This window comes from Micromys minutus (genome assembly GCF_963924665.1).
Source record: "Micromys minutus genome assembly, chromosome: 30".
Lineage (NCBI taxonomy): Eukaryota > Metazoa > Chordata > Mammalia > Rodentia > Muridae > Micromys > Micromys minutus.
In genome coordinates, this window is record NC_137965.1 from 24,491,650 (window position 1) to 24,516,571 (window position 24,922).

Sequence of the window (24,922 nt, forward strand, 5' to 3'; positions counted from 1 at the left end):
AAGGGTACCTTTTCCCCAATTTCTTTCTCCACATGTTTGTTTTTTGAGTATAGGAATGCTACTGATTTGTTTGAGTTAATTTTGTATCCGGCCACTTTGCTGAACTTGTTTATCAGCTGTAGGAGTTCTCTGGTGGAATTTTTGGGGTCACTCAAGTACACTATCATGTCATCGGCAAAGAGTGATGTTTTTATCTCTTCCTTTCCGATTTGTATCCCCTTGATCTCCTTTTGCTGTCTAATTGCTCCAGCCAGGACTTCCAGTACTATGTTGAATAGGTAGGGAGAGAGTGGGCAGCCTTGTCGAGTCCCTGATTTTCGTGGGATTGCTTCAAGTTTCTCGCCATTAAGTTTGATGTTGGCTGTTGGTTTGCTGTATATTGCTTTTATTATGTTTAAATATGGGCCTTGGATTCCTGTTCTTTCCAGGACTTTTAACATGAAGGGGTGTTGGATTTTGTCGAATGCTTTCTCAGCATCTAGTGAGATGACCATGTGATTTTGGTCTTTAAGTTTGTTTATATGGTGGATTACATTGATGGATTTCCTTATGTTAAACCATTCCTGCATCCCAGGGATGAAGCCTACTTGGTCATGATGAATGATGGTTTTGATGTGTTCTTGGATTCGGTTTGCAAGGATTTTGTTGAGTATTTTTGCATCAATGTTCATAAGTGAGATTGGTCTGAAGTTCTCTTTCCTTGTAGGGTCTTTTTGTGGCTTAGGTACGAGGGTTATTGTAGCCTCAAAAAATGAGTTGGGTAATATTCCATCTGATTCTATCTTTTGGAATAGCTTGGTGAATATTGGTGTTATATCCCCAATAAATGTCTGATAAAATTCTGCACTGAACCCGTCTGGACCTGGGCTTTTTTTGGTTGGGAGGCTTTTGATGACTTCTTCTATTTCTTTAGGTGTTATAGGGTTATTTAGATGGTTTACTTGGTCCTGGTTCAACTTTGGTACCTTGTATCTGTCTAGGAATTCGTCCATTTCCTCCAGATTTTCCAATTTTGTGGAGTATAAGTTTTTGTAGTAGGATCTGATGATTTCTTGAATTTCCTTAGTTTCAGTTGTTATGTCACCACTTTCCTTTCTGATTTTGTTAATTTGGATACTCTCTCTTTGCCCTTTAGTTAGTCTGGCTAGGGGTTTATCAATCTTGTTGATTTTCTCAAAGAACCAACTCTTTGTTTTGTTGATTTTTTCAATGTTTTTTTTTGTTTCTATTTGGTCTATTTCTGCCCTAATTTTGATTATTTCTTGCCGTCTACTCTTTTTGGGTAAATCTGCTTCCTTTTGTTCTAGGGCTTTTAGCTGTGCTGTCAGGTTGCTGATGTGAGCTCTCTCCAGTTTCTTCTTGGAAGCACTTAGAGCAATGAGTTTTCCTCTCAATACTGCTTTCATTGCATCCCATAGGTTTGGGTATGTTGTGTTTTCGTTTTCGTTGAATTCTAGAAAATCCTTAATTTCTTTCTTTATTTCTTCTTTGACCCTGCTATCCTTTAGCAGAGTGTTGTTTAGTTTCCATGTGTATGTGGGCATTTTGTTGTCTTTGTTGTTGTTAAAGACCAGCCGTAGACCATGGTGATCTGAGAGGATGCATGGGAGTATTTCAATCTTCTTATATCGATGAAGGCTCGTTCTGTGTCCAATTATGTGGTCAATTTTCGAGAAGGTGCCATGGGGTGGTGAGAAGAAGGTGTATTCTTTTACTTTAGGATAGTATGTTCTGTATATATCTATTAATTCTAGTTGGTTCAAAGTCTCTGCTAGTTTTGCAGTGTCCTTGTTCAGTTTTTGTTTCCCTGATCTGTCCATTGGTGAGAGTGGGGTGTTAAAGTCTCCCACTATTATTGTGTGGGGTGAAATGTATTTTTTGAGCTTTAGTAGAGTTTCTTTTATGAATGTGGGTGATTTTTTATTTGGAGCGTATATGTTAAGGATTGAGAGTTCCTCCTGACAGATTTCCCCGGTAATGAGTAAAAAGTGTCCTTCTTTATCTTTTTTGATAACTTTTGGTTGGAAATTTACTTTATTCGATATTAAAATAGCCACTCCAGCTTTCTTCTTGGAGCTGTTTGCTTGGAAGTTTTTTTCCCACCCTTTTACTGTGAGATAGTGTCTGTCTCTGTCTCTGAGATGAGTTTCCTGTATGCAGCAAAAGGCTGGATTTTGTTTATGTATCCAGTCTGATAGTCTGTGTCTCCTTATTGGGGAGTTGAGCCCATTTATGTTAATAGATATCAAGGAATAATTGTTTCTGTATCCTGCCATTTTTGCTTTTTTGGGTTGAGTTGTGTCCGTGTTTTTTTTCTTTTTTTAGTTTTCTTGTTTAGGAGTTTTCTTGTTTTTACTAGGCTGTATTTTCCCTCCTTGTATTGGGTTTTCCACCTGTAATTCGTTGTAGTGCTGGGTTTGTGGTCATATATTGTGTGAATTTTGATTTGTCTTGAAATATCTTTGTCTCTCCATCGATGGTGATTGATAGTTTTGCTGGGTATAGCAGCTTGGGCTGGCACTTGTGCTCTCTTAAGGAGTGCATGATGTCTGTCCAGGCTCTTCTAGCTTTCATAGTCTCTGCTGAGAAATCGGGTGTGAGTCTGATTGGTCTGCCTTTATAAGTTACCTGACCTTTTTCCCTTACTGCTTTTAGTATTCTTTCTTTACTTTGGGCACTTGATGTTTTTACTATTATGTGTCGGGAGGTATTTCTTTTCTGGTCCAACCTATTTGGAGTTCTGAAGGCTTCTTTTATGCTCGTGGTCATCTCATTCTTGAGGGTAGGGAAGTTTTCTTCTATGATTTTGTTGAAGATATTTACTGTGCCTCTTAGTTGATACTCTTCTCCCTCTTCTATTCCTATTATCCTTAGGTTCGGTCTTCTCATTGTGTCTTGTATTTCCTGGACATTTTGGGTTAGGAGCTTTTTGTTTTTTGCATCTTCTCTGGCTGTTTTGTCTATGTTTGCAATGTTGTCTTCTGCCCCCGAGATTCTCTCCTCGATCTCTTGTAATCTGTTGGAAATGCTTGCTTCTGTGACTCCTGATTTCTTTTTTTGGTGTTCTGACTCTAGGGTTATCTCTTTTAGCGCTTTTTTTATTGTGTCAATTTCTGTTTTAATTTCCCTCTTCCATTCCTTTATTTCCTTGGTTCTGTTTTCGTCTCGTTCTTTGAGTTCTTTGAGTGTTTTTCTTGTTTCTTCTTTAAAAGCTTCTGAATCTTTTTGCTTTTCCTCCCTTTCTTGTTTAAGTAACTCTATCAGCGTCTTGAGGCATGTTTTCAGGTCTGTGTCTTCTTTCTCTGGAGTGTTTGGAATTCCTATGTTTGCTACTATCGGAGAGCTGGGTTCTGGTGTTGCTAGATTGTCTTGGTTTCCTTGGGATATACTCTTTCTCTTTCCTCTTGCCATTTTGTTGTCAGTGATATGTTCTTGCCTTTCCCTTGTATCTGGTCTGTGTCCCTGGTACACTTTCCGTGTGCACTCCTCAGAGATCTCTCTACTCCCCAGCAGCCCAGGTTCCGGGTGGCAGCTGGGCCAGGCTCTGCTCTGCGTACTGAAGTCACCTCCGGGTGGGAACAGATGTTCCTAAGATTTGTTCCTGGTCACAGTAGCTCAGCCTGTACGAGCCGCCTTTCCGGCTGGTGGTTGGGCCAGGCTCTGCTCTGCGACCTGAAGTTGTCTCCGGGTGGGAACAGAAGTTCCTAAGATCTGTTCACGGTTACAGTTGCTCAGCCTGTACGAGCCGCCTTTCTGGCTGGAGCCGCCTTTCCGGGTGGTGGTTGGGCCAGGCTCTGCTCTGCGACCTGAAGTCCTCTCCGGGTGGGAACAGAAGTTCCTAGGATCTGTTCCAGGTCTCAGTAGCTCAGCCTGTACGAGCCGCCTTTCTGGCTGTAGCCGCCTTTCCGGCTGGTGGTTGGGCCAGGCTCTGCTCTGCGACCTGAAGTCCTCTCCGGGTGGGAACAGAAGTTCCTAAGATCTGTTCCAGGTCTCAGTAGCTCAGCCTGTACGAGCCGCCTTTCTGGCTGGAGCCCCCTTTCCGGCTGGTGGTTGGGCCAGGCTCTGCTCTGCGACCTGAAGTCCTCTCCGGGTGGGAACAGAAGTTCCTAAGATCTGTTCCCGGTTACAGTTGCTCAGCCTGTACGAGCCGCCTTTCTGGCTGGAGCCGCCTTTCCGGCTGGTGGTTCTTTCCTTAATATCTTATATTCTCCATTTAAGTTCATTGAGTTTGCTGGATATAGTAGCCCGGACTGGATTTTTTTTTTTTTTTTTTTTTTTTTTTTTTTTTTTTTTGCTTAAGGCATATATGTGTTCTTCCTTGTATCTTTTAGTTTTCATCATCTCTGTTGAAAAGTCTGATATGATTCTGATAGGTCTGTCTTCATATGTTAATTGACCAATTTTTCGTACTGCTTTTAATATTCCTTCTTTGTTTTGTGAAATTGGTGTTTTGACTAATATGTGACAGGTGGTATTTCTTTTCTAGTCCAATCTATTTGGAATTCTGTAGGCTTCTTGTATATTCATGGACATCTTTCTTCAGGTTAGGGATTTTTTTCTTGTATTATTTTATTTGAAGATATTTTCTGGCCCTTTAATTTGGGAAACTTTTCTATACTTATTATCTTTAGGATTGATATTCTCAATGTGTCCTGGATGTCCTGGATGTTTTTGGTTAGGAGCTTATTGCATTTTGAATGTTCTTTTGATTATTGTGTCAACATTTTATACAGTATCTCCTGCCCCTAAGATGCTCTCTTCTGTCTGTTGTATTCTGATGGTGATGCTTGTATATATGTCTTCTGAATTTTCCTAGGTTTTATATTCTCCAGATCTGTCTATCTTTGTGATTTATTTGATTCTGTTTCTACTTTTAAATTGAGGATGGTTTTGTTCAATTTCATCACCTGTTTAAGGGATTATCATGTTTTTTCTTTAAGTGTTTCCACTTGTTCATTTGTGTTCTTCTGGATTTCTTTAAAGGAATTATTTTTGTACTCAATTAAACCCTGTATTATCCCAATGAAATGTGATTTTAAACCCAAATCTTGCTTTTTTGGTGTGTCAGCATCCAGGACTCACTGAGGTGGGAAAACTGGGTTTTCATGATGTCAACTAGCCTTTTTTCCTGTTGAATAGATTCTTGCACAAGTCTTTCACCATCTGGTTATCTCTGGTGTTAGTTGATCTTGCTGACTCTGATGGAAACCTGTCCCTTCTGTGTGCCTGTGACCCAGTGATCTTAGGAGTGAGAGAACTTTTGGGATACCAGCTATTCCCAGGCAAGATTTGGGTATGGAGGGCTACAAGACAGCCTTAGCTCTGGGTTCAGATTACGACCAGAACCATAGTGTACCAAGTTGATATGAGGTTCCTGTATCTTCTTTGTTCTGGGTGTATACTTCCTTGGAAAGGTATTGGGGTGAAATTTGTCTCACCTGTGGACTGTGGAGAGCTCTCCTGTGAGAACAGCTATCCTAAGGAAGGGCTTGGGTATGGAGGATTAAGAGACAGCCTTAGGACTGGGTTATGATAGAGAACAGAACATTAATAAGTACATCTTTAAATATTAAGATTTAAAGTGCCTGAGAAAGACAGTAAAATTCTGGTCCATTGATGAACACAAAAATGTGCACATGGAACTGCCTATTCTCATGTACCAACAAAGAGAGTCAAGACCACCACAAAGAAATCATGATCCTACAGAAAAGGGATATCAAATCATAACACTACCTCAGGAGCCCCCATCCAATCTCTGATAAAATTTTAAGTGTCTTCATCTTGCCAAGAGACTGCAGCATAAGGAATTCATGAACCTAACAACTGTACAGTGACAGAGGACAGCAGTTTAAAGCTCTTCTCCATATACTCTGTTCACTAAAAGTAGAGAGAATTTATACTATTAATATCTTTGCTTTGAACTAAAAGCAAAATTATGTTGCACTCAAAAACCCACATTCAAGTGGCTCAGTTAGCCTGGAACTCTAATTCTACAGATTGTGGTACACTATTCAGCCTCCAAGAGCATCTGCAAACACACAAAAAATGTAGGAAAAAATTTATACTTTTTAAACAAGAATTTGTAGATACCTACAGAGGAGAAACATGGTTGATACCTGTACAGCTACACGCACACAGTGTTGATGGCATTCTAATTACAAGTATCAAGTTAAGAGAGCTGTTTACACAGGTCCAACATTTGAAGTCAGGGAGGAAGACTAATGAAGATGAACCTTTAATGCCTATGACCCAGGACCTCATTTTGACACCCACCCTAAGCCACTGACAAGAACTAGTGTAAATTGCATGTGTGAGTGTCCAAATGAGAGTATTCAAGCAGAATGGGAGTTTAATTACTACTACCCACATCAGCTGGCTCAGACGTGTAAAATTAGCTCTAAGAAAATCAACACTCCTGTTCTTTGCTTCCACAAGGCTCATACAAACTCACACCTAGACATGTAATTAAAAATTAAAGATGAGGTATTTCTAACAGTGGAAATTTCCTGAGGAATTTTACCTAAATTTAGCTTCTGACACCCACATCAGCATGCATCATACACATTCTTGACACTTATCACATATCACACACATAGGTACACAAAGAATTCTGAATTGGCCAGAGAGATGGTCAAAGGAAATTTAGACTAAGCCCTAGTTGACTGGTATCCGAACCATCCTTTTCCCACTATTCCAACTGAATTAAATAATTCTTCAAAGGGCTAGGACACTTTGTTATTTGGCATGATTTGGAGAGGGGTTTCTTGTTTCCACTGATTGTATCATGCAGTTTTAAAATCATCTACACAATTTCTTGTAGGGAAATGTTCAGCTAGGCCCTGGTATTGACTTCATTAAATTGCATCTGTGTTTGTGTATATAGATATTATTAATAAGGTAAAATCTGGAGGTTTGTCTTGTCTAGCTCAGTCCAAGGAATTCTTTAGTAGAATTATTCTTCAGAGCTCAATTCCCAGGACCTGTCTAAATATTCCAGATGGATGGGACATATGTCTGTAACATCAGCATCATGAAGGCAGAGAGCAGAGGATCCCGGCACTTGCTCTCCAGCCCACAAACTATGATGAGATTCAATTTTAGTGACACTTTGTAGAGCTATGATTGGAGACCAGAGAGGAAGCTCAATGGATAGGAGCACCACACCTTGGGAGGATTCAGGTTTTGTTTTCAGTTCCCACATGCCAGCTAATATCCCTAAGTCTAGATTCAAAGGGATCTGCTCTCTTGTAGTCTGATCAGGCTCAGCTTGCACAGGGTACAGGAACATACATAGAGGAAAAGCATTCTCAAATGAGCATATGTGCACATTTAAAAGTTAAGATTGAAAGTGAGTGAGAAATTCATGAAAAGTAAACCTTTGGTCCAGATGTGTGCACAAAAGTGTGCTCAAGGAACTGCCCACCGGCATGGACAGACAGAGTCCTGACAACCACAAAGAGGACATGCTCAAACAGAAAGGTGACTCAAATCTGAATACATACTCAAGAGCCCCTACCTCATCTTTGATGCATATTTTAGTGTATTGAGCTTATAGTAACAGTCCCAGCTGTATGACATCACTGCCCTACCAGGTGTACAATGTTCAGAGAACTGCAGTTAGAAGATCTGCTCCTATTCCTCTGTTTCCTAAAAATTGGGGAAGGCCCCAATGGGTCAGGGGACTTGTTACAGATAGTGTCTTTGATTCGATTCAAAAGTAAAATCGGGTTCCATTCGAAACACCCACATTCAAGTGACTCCCAACTACTCTTTACTCTTGTTCCACAGAGTCCTAATTCCTTGTCTGTCCTCCAGGATCACCAGTTTGAACACATAGACACATACCTAAAAAGCAAAATTCATAATTTCCAAAACTCACGTATTTTGAGATACTATAAGTCATTCTTAATTATAATCACAATTCAGATATATACTGGTTTCATTAAAAGTAAGACTTTGTTCGTATTTTGATTTTCTTCTATCTTATCTAATTTCCCATCGTGAAGGTAACATAAAAGAATACAAGGCCCACTTGTTAGCTAAATTCGGTGCAAGTGTGGATCTACACTGTGACAGCCAAGAAATGAAAATATTGACTGATGCTTTTAAACCATACCAGAAAACCTTCATGCCTCACACCATTGTTCTACTTGGAAGACCAGGCGTTGGGAAGTCATCTTTGGCCAGAAGTATTGTTCTGGGCTGGGCTCAGGGTACACTCTATGAAGAGATGTCCTATGTCTTCTTTTTCTCTGTCAGAGATATCAAGTGGACAGAGCAGAGCAGTTTGGCACAGCTGATTACCAAGGATTGGTTAGAACTCCAGGGTCCAGTGACAAAGATTATGTCCCACCCAGAAAGACTCTTGTTTGTCATAGATGGTTTAGATGAAATGGACTATGTCCTCCAACATGATGATATGACACTCTGCACAGACTGGAAGGATGAACAGCCCATATACATCCTGATGTCCAGCCTTCTGAGGAAGGCCCTCTTACCTGAGTCCTTTCTCATTCTCACGACCAGAAGCACAGGCTTAGAAAAGCTCAGGTCGATGGCGGTGTCCCCCCTTTATATCTTGGTTGAGGGACTGTCTGCGTCAAAGAGATCTCAGGTAGTCCTTGAGAACATCCCCAATGACCATCAAAGAATACAAGTCTTCCATTGTGTGATAGAAAATCACCAGCTATTTGACCAGTGCCAGGCCCCCTCCATATGCTCACTGATCTGTAAGGCTCTACAGCTGAAGAAGAAGCTAGGAAAGAGATGTTCCCTACCCTGCCAGACTACGACGGGTTTGTATGCTAGCTTCGTGTTCAACCAGCTCACCTTGAAAAGGGGGTCTTCCCAGAAGACTCTCAGTCAGGAAGAACAAATTGCCCTGGTGGGTTTGTGCAGGATGGCAGCTATGGGAGTGTGGTCCATGAGGTCAGTGTTCTACAGTGATGACTTGAAGACCTACAGCCTAAAGGAGTCTGAGATCTCAGCCCTCTTTCACATGAACATCCTTCTCCAAGTTGGCCACAGCAGTGAGCAGTGTTATATTTTCTTCCACATCAGCCTGCAAGATTTCTTTGCTGCCTTATATTATGTTTTAGAAGGGCTGGAGGGGTGGAATATGTATTTTCCCTTCATTCAAAAACAAAGGAGCATCTTGGAGGTGAAGAGAGCTGATGACATTCACTTCCTCGGAATGAAGCGTTTCTTATTTGGCCTCATGAACAAGGATATCTTGAAGTATCTGGAGGTTCTGTTTGGATGTCCTATGACCCAGACTGTTAAGCAGAAGCTCCAACACTGGGTCTCTCTAATTGGTCGGCAGGCCAGTGGTACCAGCATGGTGAACACCATGGATGCCTTCTACTATCTCTTTGAGTCTCAGGATGAAGAGTTTGTTCACATGGCTTCCAACAGCTTCCAAGAAGTGTGGCTTCCAATTAACCGGAAGATGGACGTGATGGTGTCTTCCTACTGTCTCCAGAACTGTCAGAACTTGAGGGCAATCCGGGTGGATATCAGCGACCTCTTTTCAGTGGATAGTGCTTCTGAGCTATGCCCTGTTGCTCTCCAGAAGTGAGTATCAGATGATTTTTATCCAAAGCCTATTAGTAACTTTTATGTTACTATATTTAAACATAACTTTTGGAATTATTTGGAGTACTAGATGGCACTTAAAGAATGATTTGCTTACTAATGATACCTGAACTTAGTGTGGTTTGTCATTATGTAGTGAAAAGCCCTTTTAAAATGGAGGAACATGCTAGCAATATAGCTCATCTAGTAGATATATTTCAGCCAGTAGAGTGGTTGCCTGGCATGAATGGGCCTGGGGTTCAATCCCAGCACTCTATAGACTGGGTACATACCTGCAAACTCTGGGTGGTAGGGGTGTCAAGCTAGGTTCCACCACTAAGCCTATTAGAGTCAAATCAAGAAAATACAGAAAATGGAGGTTCAATGAGGCTACAGTGGAACGAAGGACAGAGATCAAAGTCAGGAGATCTTGGCTCCCCTTCCAATAGCCTGTTTTTTTGGATCCTGAAGTGAAGTTAAAATAGAAGTTCAGGAACATGCATGTTTTAAGAAGTTCTGAGCAAAGTGCATTAGCCCTGCCCACCATTGACTTGTCTCCATTCTCTCCAGCAAGGTCTGCTCTGTTTGGAATTGCTTTCTGGGAGGCAAGTTCCCCTCTGAGTGACCCTAGTCCAGCCTTTCACTTTTTCCAGAGGGGGAGATTCCTAGAGATTGGCAGCAGCTTTACTATATGTCATTTCCAAAATCTGATAGTCCGAATGATGACCCAATTAATAGACAAAAGTATCTAGGCAGGAAAGTGGAGCTCAGTGGTTATGAACATTCTCTGCTCTTCCAGAGGACTAGGGGTTGGTTCTAGACATCACAATGCCTACAACTCTATGTCCAGGAGCTCCAGTGCCCTCTTCTGTCTTCCATGGCTACCTGCACTTCTGTGCGTGAGTCACAGGCACATGAAATGCAATACACATGAAAAATAATTTTATAGTAAAATAGCTTTCATCTCTGTGTATGGTTACAGAGAAAGGATAAGATATTCAAAATTTTAAATATATTCGAGCAGTTTTAAAGTATATGTGTAACACATTAATATCATCAATATATATTAAATCACATTGTGCATATCTAAGTTTGTTTCTTATGATTGTGATTTTTGAACTTTGACCAATTTCCTTTCCTCTCCTCCAATTCTCTGACTTCCGGATTCAACTACCCTCTTCTGAAGTTTTCTTTCTTAAACAAAAAAAGATTCCATTTAATTTGTGGTGTGTGTGTGTGTGTGTGTGTGTGTGTGTGTGTGTGTGTGTGTGGTGTGTGTTTGTACATATGTCTGTGTCTGTTTGTGGGTCTTTGTCTCTCTGTGGGCATATCTATTGATTAGTGGGCCTGTCTTTCCATCCAAGGGGCTGTCTATCTGTGAGCCTAAATATCCATCTGTAAGCCTGTCTGCCTGCCAGTGGGCCTGTCTGTACATCCATGAGTCTGTCTGTCTGTGGGTTTCTCTATCGGTGGTTGTATGGACATCCAAGGAAAACTAACACTGATGGATCTTCTCCCAGCACGGATCTCCAGGTTTGTTCTCCAGTATTCAAGCCTCACTGCAAATCCCACCTCTCAAAGAGAATGATTTTGTGGGACTAGACATAGAGTCTTGTTTTAATTATCCACTTCCATGTATATGCTATCATACTCCAAGATCACATACAACTGAGGGAGGACAAGAAGTCAGAGCTGGATTCCCATGTCAAGGCTCCTATAACATTCCTCTTGCTGCTATTAGGAATTGGCCAAACTATCTGCAGTGTACATTGAAGTATCAAAGGTGGCTGTCTGTAGGGTTGGTCCTGTAGAGCATGCACCAGGTGACATCCCGTGAACTGGCTTTATTTGCTCAGCTCTCTGTGCTCCCAGCATCACATCTTTCTCCCGTGGCTGGCGTTGTTATGTCAGTCACTCATGTTCAAATCCACCCTTTAAATCTATTTTCTCCCACTTTTACCCTCACACACCCAGGGTAAAATGTAAGCCCCTCATCATAGAGTGGTGGGAAAACTTCTGCTCTGTGCTCAGCACCCATCCGACCTTGAAGGAGCTGGACTTGGGTGACAGCATCTTGAACGAATGGTCCATGAAGATACTGTGCCTCAAGCTGAGGAATTCGTCCTGCAGTATAGAGAAGCTGACGTAAGTGCCACCCGGTCTGATGCAAACAGTCTTTCTCAGGGCTTCTCCTGCCAAGACAGGGCATCTGTAAGTCCCAAGGAGATACATATGAGAGGATAAAGTTTATAAAAGATGTCTTGCATCAATCACATTCCCAGATGCGTGGGAGGGGAGCAGACCAAAAGACATTATAAAAAGAGGTACATAGGTTTGAGGCAGGCTTACATACTGCTGCTTTTAAAGTAGAAGTAGAAGTCGGTTAGTAATGAGAATGTGAGAGAAGGACTTTGGTGTCAATGATGTTACAGTTGATAATGGTTCGAGATGAATGTTTTGTGATTTTTGCTCATTTTTTAGTTTTAAAACTACAATTATATGACCAGCTAATGGTTATAAATAAGGGTAACAGCAGTCAATCTGGGAGGATGTTGATGTAACTTTTTCTAGGAGGCAGTTTGTGAGGAGGAAGAACCAAATTTGCAGGAACAATACAATGTGGAGCTATCCAAACATGGTGGGGCCTCTGAAATTGAGGTTTCCCTTTAACCATCTGAGAGCAGCTTTGTTAGGAGACAGAACAAAGCAGAGGGACTGGAAGAATAGCTTTTTGATTCAGAGAATCATCTGCTTTTGCAGAGGACATGGGCACAGTTCCCAGCATCCACATGGTAGCTTAAGACATCTCTAATACCAGTTCCATGGGATTCAATTTCTTCTTGTCACCTCATGGGCCTTGGTATGTATGTGGTGCATGTTCATACATGCAGGTGCATGCACATAAACATTAATGATTATGCCAAGTCATCACAAGAGGGATGTTAGGTTAACTAGTTTTCTTACACACCCAGTACTATCTGCCCAGAGGTACCACTGCCCAGAGGTACCACTGCCCACATTGCTCTGATCCCTCACACATCAGCCATTACCCCCAAAATATCCTCCAAATGTGCCTTGAGGAAATTTTTAATAAGGCATTTTCTCAATTGTGGGTCATCCTCTGCATATTCTAGCTTTATCGGGGTGAAAAAAACGAAGAAAAAAGACAGTAGGTAGGTACGTATGGTCATGTTCTGTGAACTGAGTCATGTGGTTGATGCTGTCTGGTATCCCTGTAGATGAGGTGTTCTCAACCTCTGGGTTCTAAACGTTGGTCATATGACTCATTTATGGTTACTACATATCAGATAGTCATGTTATAATTCATAACAATCATCATAGCATAGTTATGGGTAACAATAAAAATTATTTTGTGGTTGTGGGTCATCACAACATGATAAATTATAAAAAAGCCACAGCATTAGGAAAGGTGAGAGCCACCACTCTGGAAGGAGCTCTCCACAGCAGGATGGCTTAATCTCCTGTTCCTGGGACCTCTGGTGCATTGTGGGGTGCTGTAAAATTAAAGGAAAATAAAAGCCAAGGGGTGTGGCTTAAAAATAGAATTCTTGTCTAGCTTGCAGTAAGGCAGACATCAACCACCATGATCATGTAAACTAGACATGAGGCCACAAGCCTAGAATCCTAACACGTGGGAAGTGGTGGTAGGTAGACCTGAAGTCCAAGGTCAGTAGCTTCTTGCAGAAGACCAGAGTTGAGTTCCTACCCTGTAACTACAACTTCTATGAGCTAAAGCTTTCTGCTAACCTCCATGTACCTGAATGCATGTGCAGACAAAAACCTTTAAGAAGTTAAAAAGTATCATCAGCTACATAGTTTGTTAGAGTCTTGTTAGGATAAATTGGAGCTGACATCTGAAAAAGAAAACTAGGAGTGTTCAAACAGTGATGTGTCCAAGCACTTGAGTGACAGAGGGGGAGTTTCACACAACATAGGCTAAATGAGACTGTGTCTCAGAAACAAACTATGCAAGGAGCCACAGGTTAGGAGCTGGCTAGATGGGTAAATGAAAGAGTGTTATTAATTCAATTTGATTAATAATTAATAGTCATATTTAATGGTTCAATTAACTCTTTCCCTCTCTTCTTCCTGTCTTTCCTCTTTCACCTGCACTTAACCACTCTCCCCCACTTACCCCTCTCCCCCGCAACTACCTCTTTCCCCCCCAACTATCACTCTGCCCCATACCTCCCTTTCTGCCCCTCCCTCTCCACCTCTCTCTCTCCCTTTCTTTCCCCACATCTGCAGGTTTAAGAGTACAGAGGTAGGCCCTGGCCTGCAATATCTCTGGATGCTCCTTGTTAGCAATCGGCACTTAAAGCACCTCAATCTAGGGAATACTCCCATGGAGGATGATGACATCAAAGTAGCCTATGATGCAATGAGACATCCAAACTGCTCTCTGGAGACTCTGAAGTGAGTGTGACTTTTCCCTTAAATTTTGGGGATAATTTTCAGGAAGCTACAAAATTCCAGTAACTTACAGGTGTTGAAACTTTTGGGGTCAAATATCAGATATTCTGCATATCAGATACTTACATTATGATTCTAAAGAATATAAATTTTACATTTAAGATGCAATGAAATGACTTTATGGTTGAGGATCACCATATCCTGTAGAACTTCATTCAGGGGTCACAACTCTAGGTTAGAAATGGAAATTTCTGAAGGCAGTTACAATGGTAATTTGGCAATGCTAGAGATGGAATAGGCTACATGCCCACAAAATGAGCATTTCAACCATTAGATGTTAAGGTATAAATATTGCATCCATGTTTATAAAAATCCAGTGTTTCATAAATATTAAAGACAGGACTAGTGAGGTGGCCTAGGGGATAAAATGAATTTGCCACCAAGTCTGATGACCTGAATTTTAATTTCCAGATTCCACACAGTAGTGTAAAGGAGAGGACCCCCCAAAGCCAAAAGTTGAACTCTGATCATTTGCCCATTATGACCCACGGGTGTGCATATACACATACATCTAGAAATATAATAATGATATAAAATAAGAATATACCTTTAACCCAACTCCATGCTTGTTGGGTCATGGGGATGGCACATTTGAAATCAACCTGAATTTGTCTAGCAAAATTGTGTGTTCTGAAAACATAGGGGTTGGGTAGAAATGCTCAGGTGGGAAAGGGCCATAGAGCATACAACAAGCAATTTTCAGGCTTACCTGTAATAATATGAGGCCTAATCTGAAAAAGAATAGAAAGGTCGCAGGTAATCTCAAGCAGTTTTTGAATGTAATTTTTAATGTTGCTATAGTGAACTTTCTCAGTGAGAACTGAAACATATCATCTTTAGAATTTTTTCCATGAAGACATGTTAAGGAGTTGACGTTATGTGTGTGCATGGAGCATGTGTATGGTCAGAGAACATCTTGGAGCAATGCATTCTCTCCTTGTGCCATATGGGCCCTGGGATGGACAGCGAATTTTATCTATGAGATTGTCATATGCTGGTTGACAGTGTTGATGGGCTACTATAAGGAAGAGAGAATTAGTAAAACTCTTTGTGTGAGCAGTCTCCTCCAGTCCCAAAGGAGCTAAGTGCAGAGAGGGTTACTCAAGAGAGACAAGAAAATAAGCTTGCACTGCACCTCTCTGCAGGTTGGATTCCTGTGAGTTAACCATCACTGGTTATGAGATGATCTCCAAGCTCCTTCTTTCAACATCCAGCCTAAAGTCTCTCAGCCTGGCCGGAAATAAACTGGGACCAAAGAGCATGATATCCCTCGGGGATGCCTTGAGTAGCTCAATTTGTTCACTGCAGAAGCTGATGTGAGTCCCCCTTTTTCTAGTCCTATGACTGCTGCATCTGAGATGCCCCAGGGATTGGTGGGACTGCTGTGCAATTCTCCAGAGTGTGGTTGATAGCTATGGTCTCATGGGAATACCCTGGATGGGTCATAGGAGAAACCACATTTATTCAATCATGGCAGCCCTTCTGTTGAAAGGGAGTCTAGTAGGTTTCAGCCAAAGACCTCTGTCCTAATGAAGCTCTTTAAGAGTGACACATATATAAGCCAGGGGTCTTTGTCCTTATTTAACCCCACAGTCATTGCTACCAACTGGTTCAATGAGTAATGACTTTCTTCTTGGTTGGAAAATCTCAAAGCAGAGCATGAACATGGTTGGCACAGGTATATAGTTATAATACTCAATATAGTATAGTTGTATATGACTGTAATCCTAGTGCCCAGGAGGGCAAAACAATAGGATCTTATCAAGTTTCTCTGTCTCCCTGACTCACTCCCTCTGTCTCTACCCCTCCCCCTATTCTTCTACAAACACACCTCTGTCACACACATGCAGACACACAAACACACACACACACATACACACAAACACAAACACACACATACTCACACACACACACCATGTGGAAGTGGTGCTGGGGAGGTGGCTCTGTGGCTGAAGAACACCTTGTACAAGCATGAGGACTGAGTTGAGATCACAGAAACCATGTACAGGCTAGATGGACTTGGGAGGTTACACACATCACTGAGGAGTCAAACAGGATCTCCAGAGCAATCCAGCTTCTCAGATAAGACGAATCGATGAGCTTTGTATTCAGAGATCCTGCCTCAAGAAAGAGTTTGATCAAGGAAGATACCCAATGTGAACCTAATGCCTTAAACATGCATGCAGAGACATTTGCACCTGCACATTTATGCACAGTCACAGACACACAAATATACATACATGCACATGGTACATGTCGAAAAAAGATGAGGGAAATGGTCCTACTGAGAACCATCTGAATTCCAGATAAACCTTACCTGTGGAGACAAAGGAGCCAACAGAAATGGAGAAGTCCAAGAATATTACTTTATAGAAATACTTGTACATGGAAATTTAGCAAATGTTACAGGCCCAGTCATCCTGTGTTTAGAGGTTGGAATGAAGAGGTAATAACTGTAGAAACTACTATTTAAATTGCAATCATATTTGGCAGGTCTTGTCAATGCCTGCCTGCCTTCTTGACACAATGAATCTATGGAGTGCTCACCATCATTAGCCTTGGTAAGCAAGGATGCAGCTTAAGGCTAAGTCACTCACCTATATCCATAGGTGAACAAATGGACAAAACAAATCTAACCCACAGAGTGTTCAGAGCTATATGCTGGCACCTGTCACAGCTCTAGCTTATTAAAGTCACTAAGAGCAAATAGTACAAATCACCCTTTAGAGGCCAGAGGCATGGCTGAAAAGATGGCTCTGATATTAACAGAACTCAACACTGGACTTGGTTCAAGGCACCCATATTAGACAGCTCACAGCCACCTGTAACTCTATCTTCAAGGGATTCTCTGATTCTCTAGGTACAGCTTCTTGAGTTCCTTGTATATATCAGATACTAGCCGTCTGTCAGATGTGGGATTAATAAAGATATTTTCCTAATCTGTTTAATTTTGCCATTTTTTTCTCTTTTCGACAGTGTCTTGACCTGTAAGAAGCTTTGAAATATTATGAGTCCTCATTTGTCCATTCTTGAAACATAAGCCATTGGTGTTCTCTTCAGAAAAATTTCCCCTGTGTCTATGTGTTCTAATCTCTTCCCCACTTCCTCTCATAATAGTTCCTTTGTACCTGGTTTTAAGTGGAGGTCTTTGATCCACTTGGACTTGAGCTTTATACAAGGAAATAAGGGATTGGTCTGAATTCTTCTGCATGCTGTATGCCAGTTGAATCAGCACCATTTTTTGAAGAGGCTGTCCATTTCCCATTGAATGTTTTTAGCTCCTTTGTCAAAGATCAAGTGACCATGGGTGTGAGTTCATTTCTAGGTCTTCAATTCTCTTCCATTTGTCTACCTGCCTGTTTCTGTACCAATACCAAGCAGTTGTTTTTTCTTTTTCATTTTTTTTTATCACAGTTGATCTGTAATACAGCTTGAGGTCAGAGATGATGATCCCCCCCCCCCCGGGAAGATTTTGTTTTTAATTGTTGAGAATGGCTTTTGCTTTCCTGGGATTTGATTATTCCAAATGAATTTTCAAATTGCTCCTTCTAACTCTAGGAAGAATTGAGTTGGAATTTTTATGGGGATTGCATTGAATTTGTAGATTGCCTTAGGCAAGATGACAATTTTTTACAATGTTGATCCTTCCAATCCATGAGAATGGGAGATCTTTCCAGCTTCTGAGGTCTTCTTCAATTTCCTCCTTCAGAGGCTTGAGGTTCTTGTTGTAGAGATCCTTCACTTGCTCAGGTAGGGTCACACTAACTTATTTTATATTCTTTGTGGCTATTGTGAAGGGTGTTGATTCTCTAGTTTCTTTCTCAGCCTGTTTGTCCTTTGTGTAGAGAAGAGCAACTGTTTTGCTTGAATTAATTTTATATTCAGCCACTTTGCTGAAGGTGGTTACCAGCTGTAAAAGTTCCCTGGTGGAATTTTTAGGGTCACTTAAGTATACTATTATATCACCCATAAATAGTGATATTTTGACTTCTTTCTTTTCAAGTTGTATCCCTTTGGCCTCTTGTTTTGTCTTATTGCTCTGGCTCCTTTGTCAAGTACTATATTGAATAGGAAGAGAGAAGACAGCCTTGTCTACTCCCAGATTTTAGTGGGATTGCTTCAATTTTCTCACCATTTACTTTGATGCTGGTTACTGGTTTGCTATATATTTCTTTTACTGTGTTTAAGTATGAGCCTTGAATACCTGCTCTTTCCAAGACGTTTAACATGAAGGGGAGTTGAAGTTTGTCAAATATTTTCTCAGCATCTATAGAGACAACCATGTAATTTTTTTTGGGGGGGGGTTGTTTATGTAGTGAATGACATTGATGGGTTTTTCTATATTGAGCCATCATTTAATCCCTGGGATGAAGCCCACCTGATCCTGGTGAATGATTGCTTTGATGTGTTCTTAGATTTGTTTTGCAAAAATTTGGTTGAGTGGTTTTCGATCAAGGTTCGTGAGGGAAATTGGTCAAAAGTTATTTTTTAGGATCTTTGTGTGGTTTAGGAATTAGTGTAATTTTGGATTCAAAGAATGAGTTGGGTAGTAAGTATTCCTGCTGTTTCTCTATTGTGGATTAATATTGCTATTGGGTCTTCTATGAAGGTCTGATAGAACTCTGGACTAAATCCATCAGGTCCTGGACCCTCTTTTTTTTTGGCTTGGGAGTTTAGATTATTGCTTCTATTGCTTTTAATTTCTTAACTGTTGGATGGGCAGGATTAGATGGTTTATCTGATCATGATTTAAATTTGGTACCTGGTATGTTTAGAAAATTTTTCATTTCCTCTAGATTTTCTAGTATTGTTGAGTATAGACTTTTGTAGTAGGATCTCATTTCTTGAATTTCCTCAGTTTCTGTTATGTCTACCCTTTCAATTCTGATACTGTCAATTTGGATACTCTCTCTTTGCTCTCTGGTTAGTCTGGCTAAGGGTTTATCAATCTTATTTTCTCAAAGAACTAGCTCTCGGTTTTGTTGATTCTCTGTATAGTTCTTTCTGTCCCTATTTGGTTCATTTCAGCTCTGAGTTTATTTCCTGTCATTTACTTCTTTTGGGTGTATCTTCTGCCTTTTGTTCTAGAGCTTTCAGTTGTACTGTCAAGTTGTTAGTGTATGCGCTCTCCAGTTTCTTTTTCTTGGCGCTCAGTGCTATGAGTTTTCCTCTTAGCACTGCTTTCATTTTATCCCATAAGTTTGGATATATTGTCCCTTCATTTTTATTAAATTCTAAGAAGTCTTAGATTTCTTTCTTTATATCTTAACCAAAGTGGCATTGAGTAGAGCTTTGTTTAGCTTCCATGTGTATGTGGACTTTTTGTTGTTGTTGTTGTTGTTGAAGACCAGCCTTAGTCCATGGTAATCTGATAGAATGAATGGGAGTATTTTTATCTTCTTGTATCTGTTGAGGCCTGTTTTCTGACAAACTACATGGTAAATTTTGAAGAAGTTCATTGAGGTGCTGAGAAGAAGGTATATTTTTTGTTTTAGGATGAAATGTTCTATAGATGTTTGTTAAACATACTTGGTCATAACTTCTGTTAGTTTCACTGTGTGTCTGTTCAGTTTCTGCATCCATGATTTGTCCATTGATGAGTGTGGAATGTTGAAGTCTCCCCCTATTATTGTGTGTTGTGTAATATATGCTCTGAGCTTTAGTAGAATTTCTTTTATGAATGTGGGTGCTCTTGTATTTGGTGCATAGATGTTCAGGATTGAGAATACCTCTTAATAGGTATTTCCTTTGAGTAAAAAGTGTCCTTCTTTGTCTTTATTGATGACTTCTGGTTGAACATCAGTTTTATTCGATATCAGCATGGCTACTCCATCTTGCTTATTGGGATCATTTACTTGGAAAGTTCCCAAATTTTACTCTGTGGTACTCCTGTCTTTGTTGCTGTTAAGAGTTTCTTGTATGCATAAAAATGCTGGATCTTGTTTGCATATCCATTCTTTTTTTTTTTTAAAGATTTATTTATTTATTTATTTTATATATAATTACATACAATGTCACTGTCTTCAGACACACCAGAAGAGGGCACCAGATCTTATCACAGATGGTTGTGAGCCACCATGTGTTTGCTGGGAATTGAACTCAGGACCTCTGGAAGAGCAGACAGTGCTCTTAACCGCTGAGCCATCTCTCCAGCCCTGCATTTCCATTCTCATAGTCTATCATTTTATTGGATAATTCCATTGATATTAAGGGATATTAAAGAATAGTAATTGCTGTTTCCAGCTATTTTTGTTGTTACCAGTAGTTTTAGTTTTTTTTTTTTTTTTTTTTTTTTTTTTTTGCTTGTTTGTTTCTTTTAAGCCAGAAAGCTTTTTATTTCATAAGTGACTTTCTGCAACATTACTTCTTACTGGCAACATAACCACACCCTATAGAAGCACACCAAAGGACAGTCAGACCACGTGTATTCAGGGCCCTGGTGTCTCTGGCTGCATTGTGATCATATAGCTTAGAGAGGGGCCATACAAGAATGGAGCTGGGTGACCCGCTGTCTTCTTAATGTGCTCATTGGCCCAGGATTGTTTTTGTAAGTTAATGACATAGCTATGGCATCCATAATGACCTTAAATATATTTCTGTACTTATGAGTAGAACATTTTACTCTATTGTACCATGGGAGGGGGTGGGGTTGAATAAATTTAACTTTTTATTTGGCCTTTGTTTTCTTGTGATCTTCATATAGTCTGTGAGTTGTTTCTGGGGTGCTCAGAGCTTTCTGGGGTTAGTATCCAATTATCAGTGATTGCATATTATGTATGTTCTTTTGTGACTGGGTTATCTCACTCAGGATAATATTCTCTAGATACATCTATTTTCTTAAGAATTTCATAAAGTCATTGTTTCTGATAGCTGAGTAGTATTCCATTGTGTAAATATACCACAATTTTTATATCCATTCATCTACTAGAGGGCATCTGGGTTCTTTCCAGCCTCTGGCTATTATAAATAGGGCTGCTAGGAACAATGCAGTGTATGTGTCTTTGTATGTTGGAGCTACTTTGGGGTATATGCCCAGAAGTGGAATAACTGGGTCTTCAGGTAGTACTATGTCTAATTTTCTGAGGAATCACCAGACTGATTTCCAGAGAGGTTGTACCAATTTACAACCCCACCAACAGTAGAAAAGTTTTCCTCTATCTCCACATCCTTACCAGCATCTGCTGTCATCTGAGTTGTGGATCTTGGCCAATCTGACTGGTGTGAGGTGGAATCTCAGGGTTGTGTTTTGATTTGCATTTCCCTGATGGCTATTGATGTTGAGCACTTGCTTAGATGCTTCTCAGCCATTTAATATTCCTCAATTGAGAACTTTTTGTTTAGCTCTGTACCCTATTTCTTAATAGGGTTGTTTGATTCTCTGGTGTCTAGCTTCTTGAGTTCTTTGTATACATTGGATATTCGGTCTCTATCTGATGTGGGGTTGGCAAAGATCTTTTCCTAATCTGTTGGCTGCTGTTTTTTTTTTTTTTCCTAGACAGTGTCTTTAGCCTTACAGATAATTTGCAGTCTTATTAAGTCCCATTTGTCAATCTTTGACCTTAGAGCATGAGCCGCCATTGTTGTTCTGTTCAGAAAATTTTCTCCTGTGCCTATGTGTACTAAGGTTTCCCCCACTATCTCTTATAATAATTTCAGTGTACCTGGCTCAATGTGGAGATCTTTGATCCACGTGCACTTGAGCTTTGTACAAGGAGTTAAGAGTCTATTTTCATTCTTCTGTATGGTGAGTGCCAGTTGGACCAACACCATTTGTTCAAGAGTCAGTCCATTTTCATTATATGTTTACAGATCCTTTGTCAAAAATCAAGTGACCATATATGTGAGGGCTCATTTCTGGATCTTCTATTCTATTCCATTGATCCACCTGCCTGTCTCTGTACCAGTACCATGCAGTTTTTAGCACAATTGCCTTGTAAAATAGCTTGAGGTCAGGGATAGTGATTCCCACAGATTTTTTCTTGTTGTTGAGAATGGATTTTGCTATTCTAGGTCATTTGTTATTTCAGATCAAATTGTAAATTGCTCTTTCCAACTCTATGAAGAATTGGGTTGGAATTTTCATGGAAATTGCATTGAATCTTACAGGTATTTGTTTTCTTCAATTTTTGTTGCAAGAGGATTAATTTCTTGATTATTTTTTTTTTAAACTAGGGTGAAGTTTCCACTTTGTGGTGGGGTTTTTTATCTACTATACTGTGTAGGACTGGATTGTAGACAGATATTGGGTAAATTAGGTTTTGTCCTGGAACATCATGTTTTCTCCACGTATGGTGATCAACATTTTTGCTGGATATAGTACCCTGGGCTGGAACTTGTTTTCCTTAGGGGCTGTATGATATCACTTCAGGATCTTTTAGCTTTCATAGTCTCTGTTGAAGTCTGGTGTAATTCTGATCAGTCTGCCTTTATGTGTTACCTGCCCTTTTTCTCTGACTGTGTTTAGTATTTTTTTTGACTATTATGTGTCAGGAATATTTCTCAAGTGTTCAGTCTGTTTGGGGTTCTGTAGACTTCTTGTATGTTTGTGGTCATTGTTTTTTGAAGTTTAGGGAAGTTTTATAATTTTGTTGAAGATATTTACTGTGCTTTTCAGTTGATACTTTTTGTCCTCTTCTACACATATTATCCTTAGGTTTGCTCTTCTCATTGTGTCCTGAGTTTCCTGGATGTTTTGGCTTAGAATCTTTTTGATTTTTGCATTTTCTCTTGAGTGTTATGCCAATAATTTCTACATTATCTTTTGTTCCTGAGATTGTCTTCTCCATCTCTTGTATTCTGGTGGTGATCTTTTCATCGATGTCTCCTGATGCCTTCCCTAGGTTTGCCAAATTCAGAGTTGTTTCTTTTAGTTTCCTTTTTCATTGTTTCTATTTCTGATTTCAGTTCCTTCACCTGGTTGTATGTGCTTTATACCAGCTCTTTAAATGATTGTTTGGTTTCCTCTTCCAGGACTTCAACTTGTTTTTGTGCATTCTACTAGTTTTTCTGTACTTATTTAACTGCAATTTTTATGGGCTGCTCAAAGATCTCCAACATCATTGTAAAGTATGATTTTAAGTGTAAATCTTGTTGCCAGGTTGTCTTGGTTTCCATTTCTTAGAGTCTTGCACTTGCCTCTTGACATCATGATTTACGTAATCTTGACTCTTACTGGAACATGTCTGTCTTGTGTGTCTGTGGGTCCATTGATTCCAGAGGAAGATTGTTTCTGGGTGTTCCTCTCTCAGGGTAGGTTGTGAATTCCCATAGCAGAGCCCAGTCCTGATGTCTGTGGACCAGGTCTGGCCTTGTTGCAGAAGTGTGCTTTACCACTGTCTGTGCCTTGAGAGTTCTGGGTGACCACTCCTGGGGTAGAACGTGGGCAGAAGAAGTTGATCGCCCTTCCACTTAGGATAGAAAATGCTCCTGCAGCTCTTTGCAACTAACAGAGACTTGTGGGTGAGCGGGCCTTCAATCATGATAAAACTGGGCTGGCTCTCTGAATTATGGTTTTGTATATGTATTTACTAAGATCTAATCCTTTGTGAGGGTATCTGTGTATTAGTGCAGTACATGTGGAGAACAGAAGAGGGCATCAGATTCCTATTTGCTGGAGTTGGATTGTTGTGAGCTATTCATTATAGGTTCTGAAGACTGAATTCAACTTCTTTAGAACAACCGCAAGCTCTCTTAATCATTGAACCATCTCAAACAGAGGCCATAAATCATTGTGTACAATACCACACACACACACACACACACACACACACACACACACACATATTCTATTTTCTTACCCATATGCCAACCCATGATCTCCTACTATTCTCTGGACATATGCATTCATATTTTCTGATGTTTATACATACACAATAGAATTTATATACATGAAATCATGGGCTGGCTTGCAGAATCAGTACGAGGCCTTGGCAATCTTAGCCTAGTACTTGAACCCACATAGTGACAAGTGACTCATCTCAGTTTTCCTTGACATACATATGTGAGTGTACATGCACAGGAACACATGCACGAACACATGCACTCACACTGTGCCCTTGTGCATGCATCCATATAATAAATAAAATGCACTTTTAAAAAGTGTGAGGCTGAAGCGATGGCTCAGCAGGTATGAACACGTTTTGCTTTTCCAGAGTTCTGCATACCCACATTGGGCATCTCACAATCACATGTAACTCTGGCTCCAGAGAATCTAATGCCATCTTCTGGCTTCCTTGGGCACCCACATAACATGTACAAAGATACAGACATGCACAGATACACATAACTTTTTTAACTATTTAAAAAAAAATTTAAGACTTGGAACCAAAAAATGAAATTGGCTTGAATCACATATGATGCTTGAATTTTTCCCCAGTTTCTTCCCAAATGGCTACTTATTCTTTTGATGGCTGGAAAAAAATGTTCTATTAACTACATAGGAATGTTCCATATCAATTCTTCTGTCTGTGGACACTTCAGAACTTTAATAGTTTAATTGTTGGGAATAGTGATGTAATAAATGGTAGAATGGTGATTTCAGAGTAAGTAGATTTAAGAATGAATCTCATTGTTTCTTCGGTTGGGGGTGTGGGGGTCTCTTGCAGACTGAACAACTGTGACCTGAAACCTATCACCTTCCACCTTCTGGCCACATCCCTTTTTAACAATCAGAACTTGACTCACCTGTGCCTGTCAAATAACAGCCTGGGGATGGAGGAAGTACAACAGCTGTGTCAGTTCATGAGGAACTCAAAATGTGCAATCCAGAGGCTGAGGTGAGTCTGGCTCCTTTCTTTGGGATGCCTTCAGATTAAAAGGTGTCTGTGTTCTATAAGGGAGAGACAGGGTGTGGGTT

General features: G+C 40.3%; 1 protein-coding gene across 1 annotated transcript in view; it reads left to right on the forward strand.

The window, feature by feature from the left end:
- The window catches only part of LOC308439833 (NACHT, LRR and PYD domains-containing protein 5-like), a gene marked incomplete at both ends in the record, with an annotated part of 129,922 nt that overhangs the window by 93,551 nt on the left and 11,449 nt on the right, over positions 1-24,922 (forward strand). The window contains 5 exons of the mRNA XM_080941746.1: positions 8,007-9,573; positions 11,548-11,718; positions 13,843-14,010; positions 15,213-15,383; positions 24,672-24,842. Coding sequence (XP_080797872.1) covers positions 8,007-9,573; positions 11,548-11,718; positions 13,843-14,010; positions 15,213-15,383; positions 24,672-24,842 — 2,248 coding nt within the window. The remainder of the gene's footprint in view (positions 1-8,006; positions 9,574-11,547; positions 11,719-13,842; positions 14,011-15,212; positions 15,384-24,671; positions 24,843-24,922) is intronic.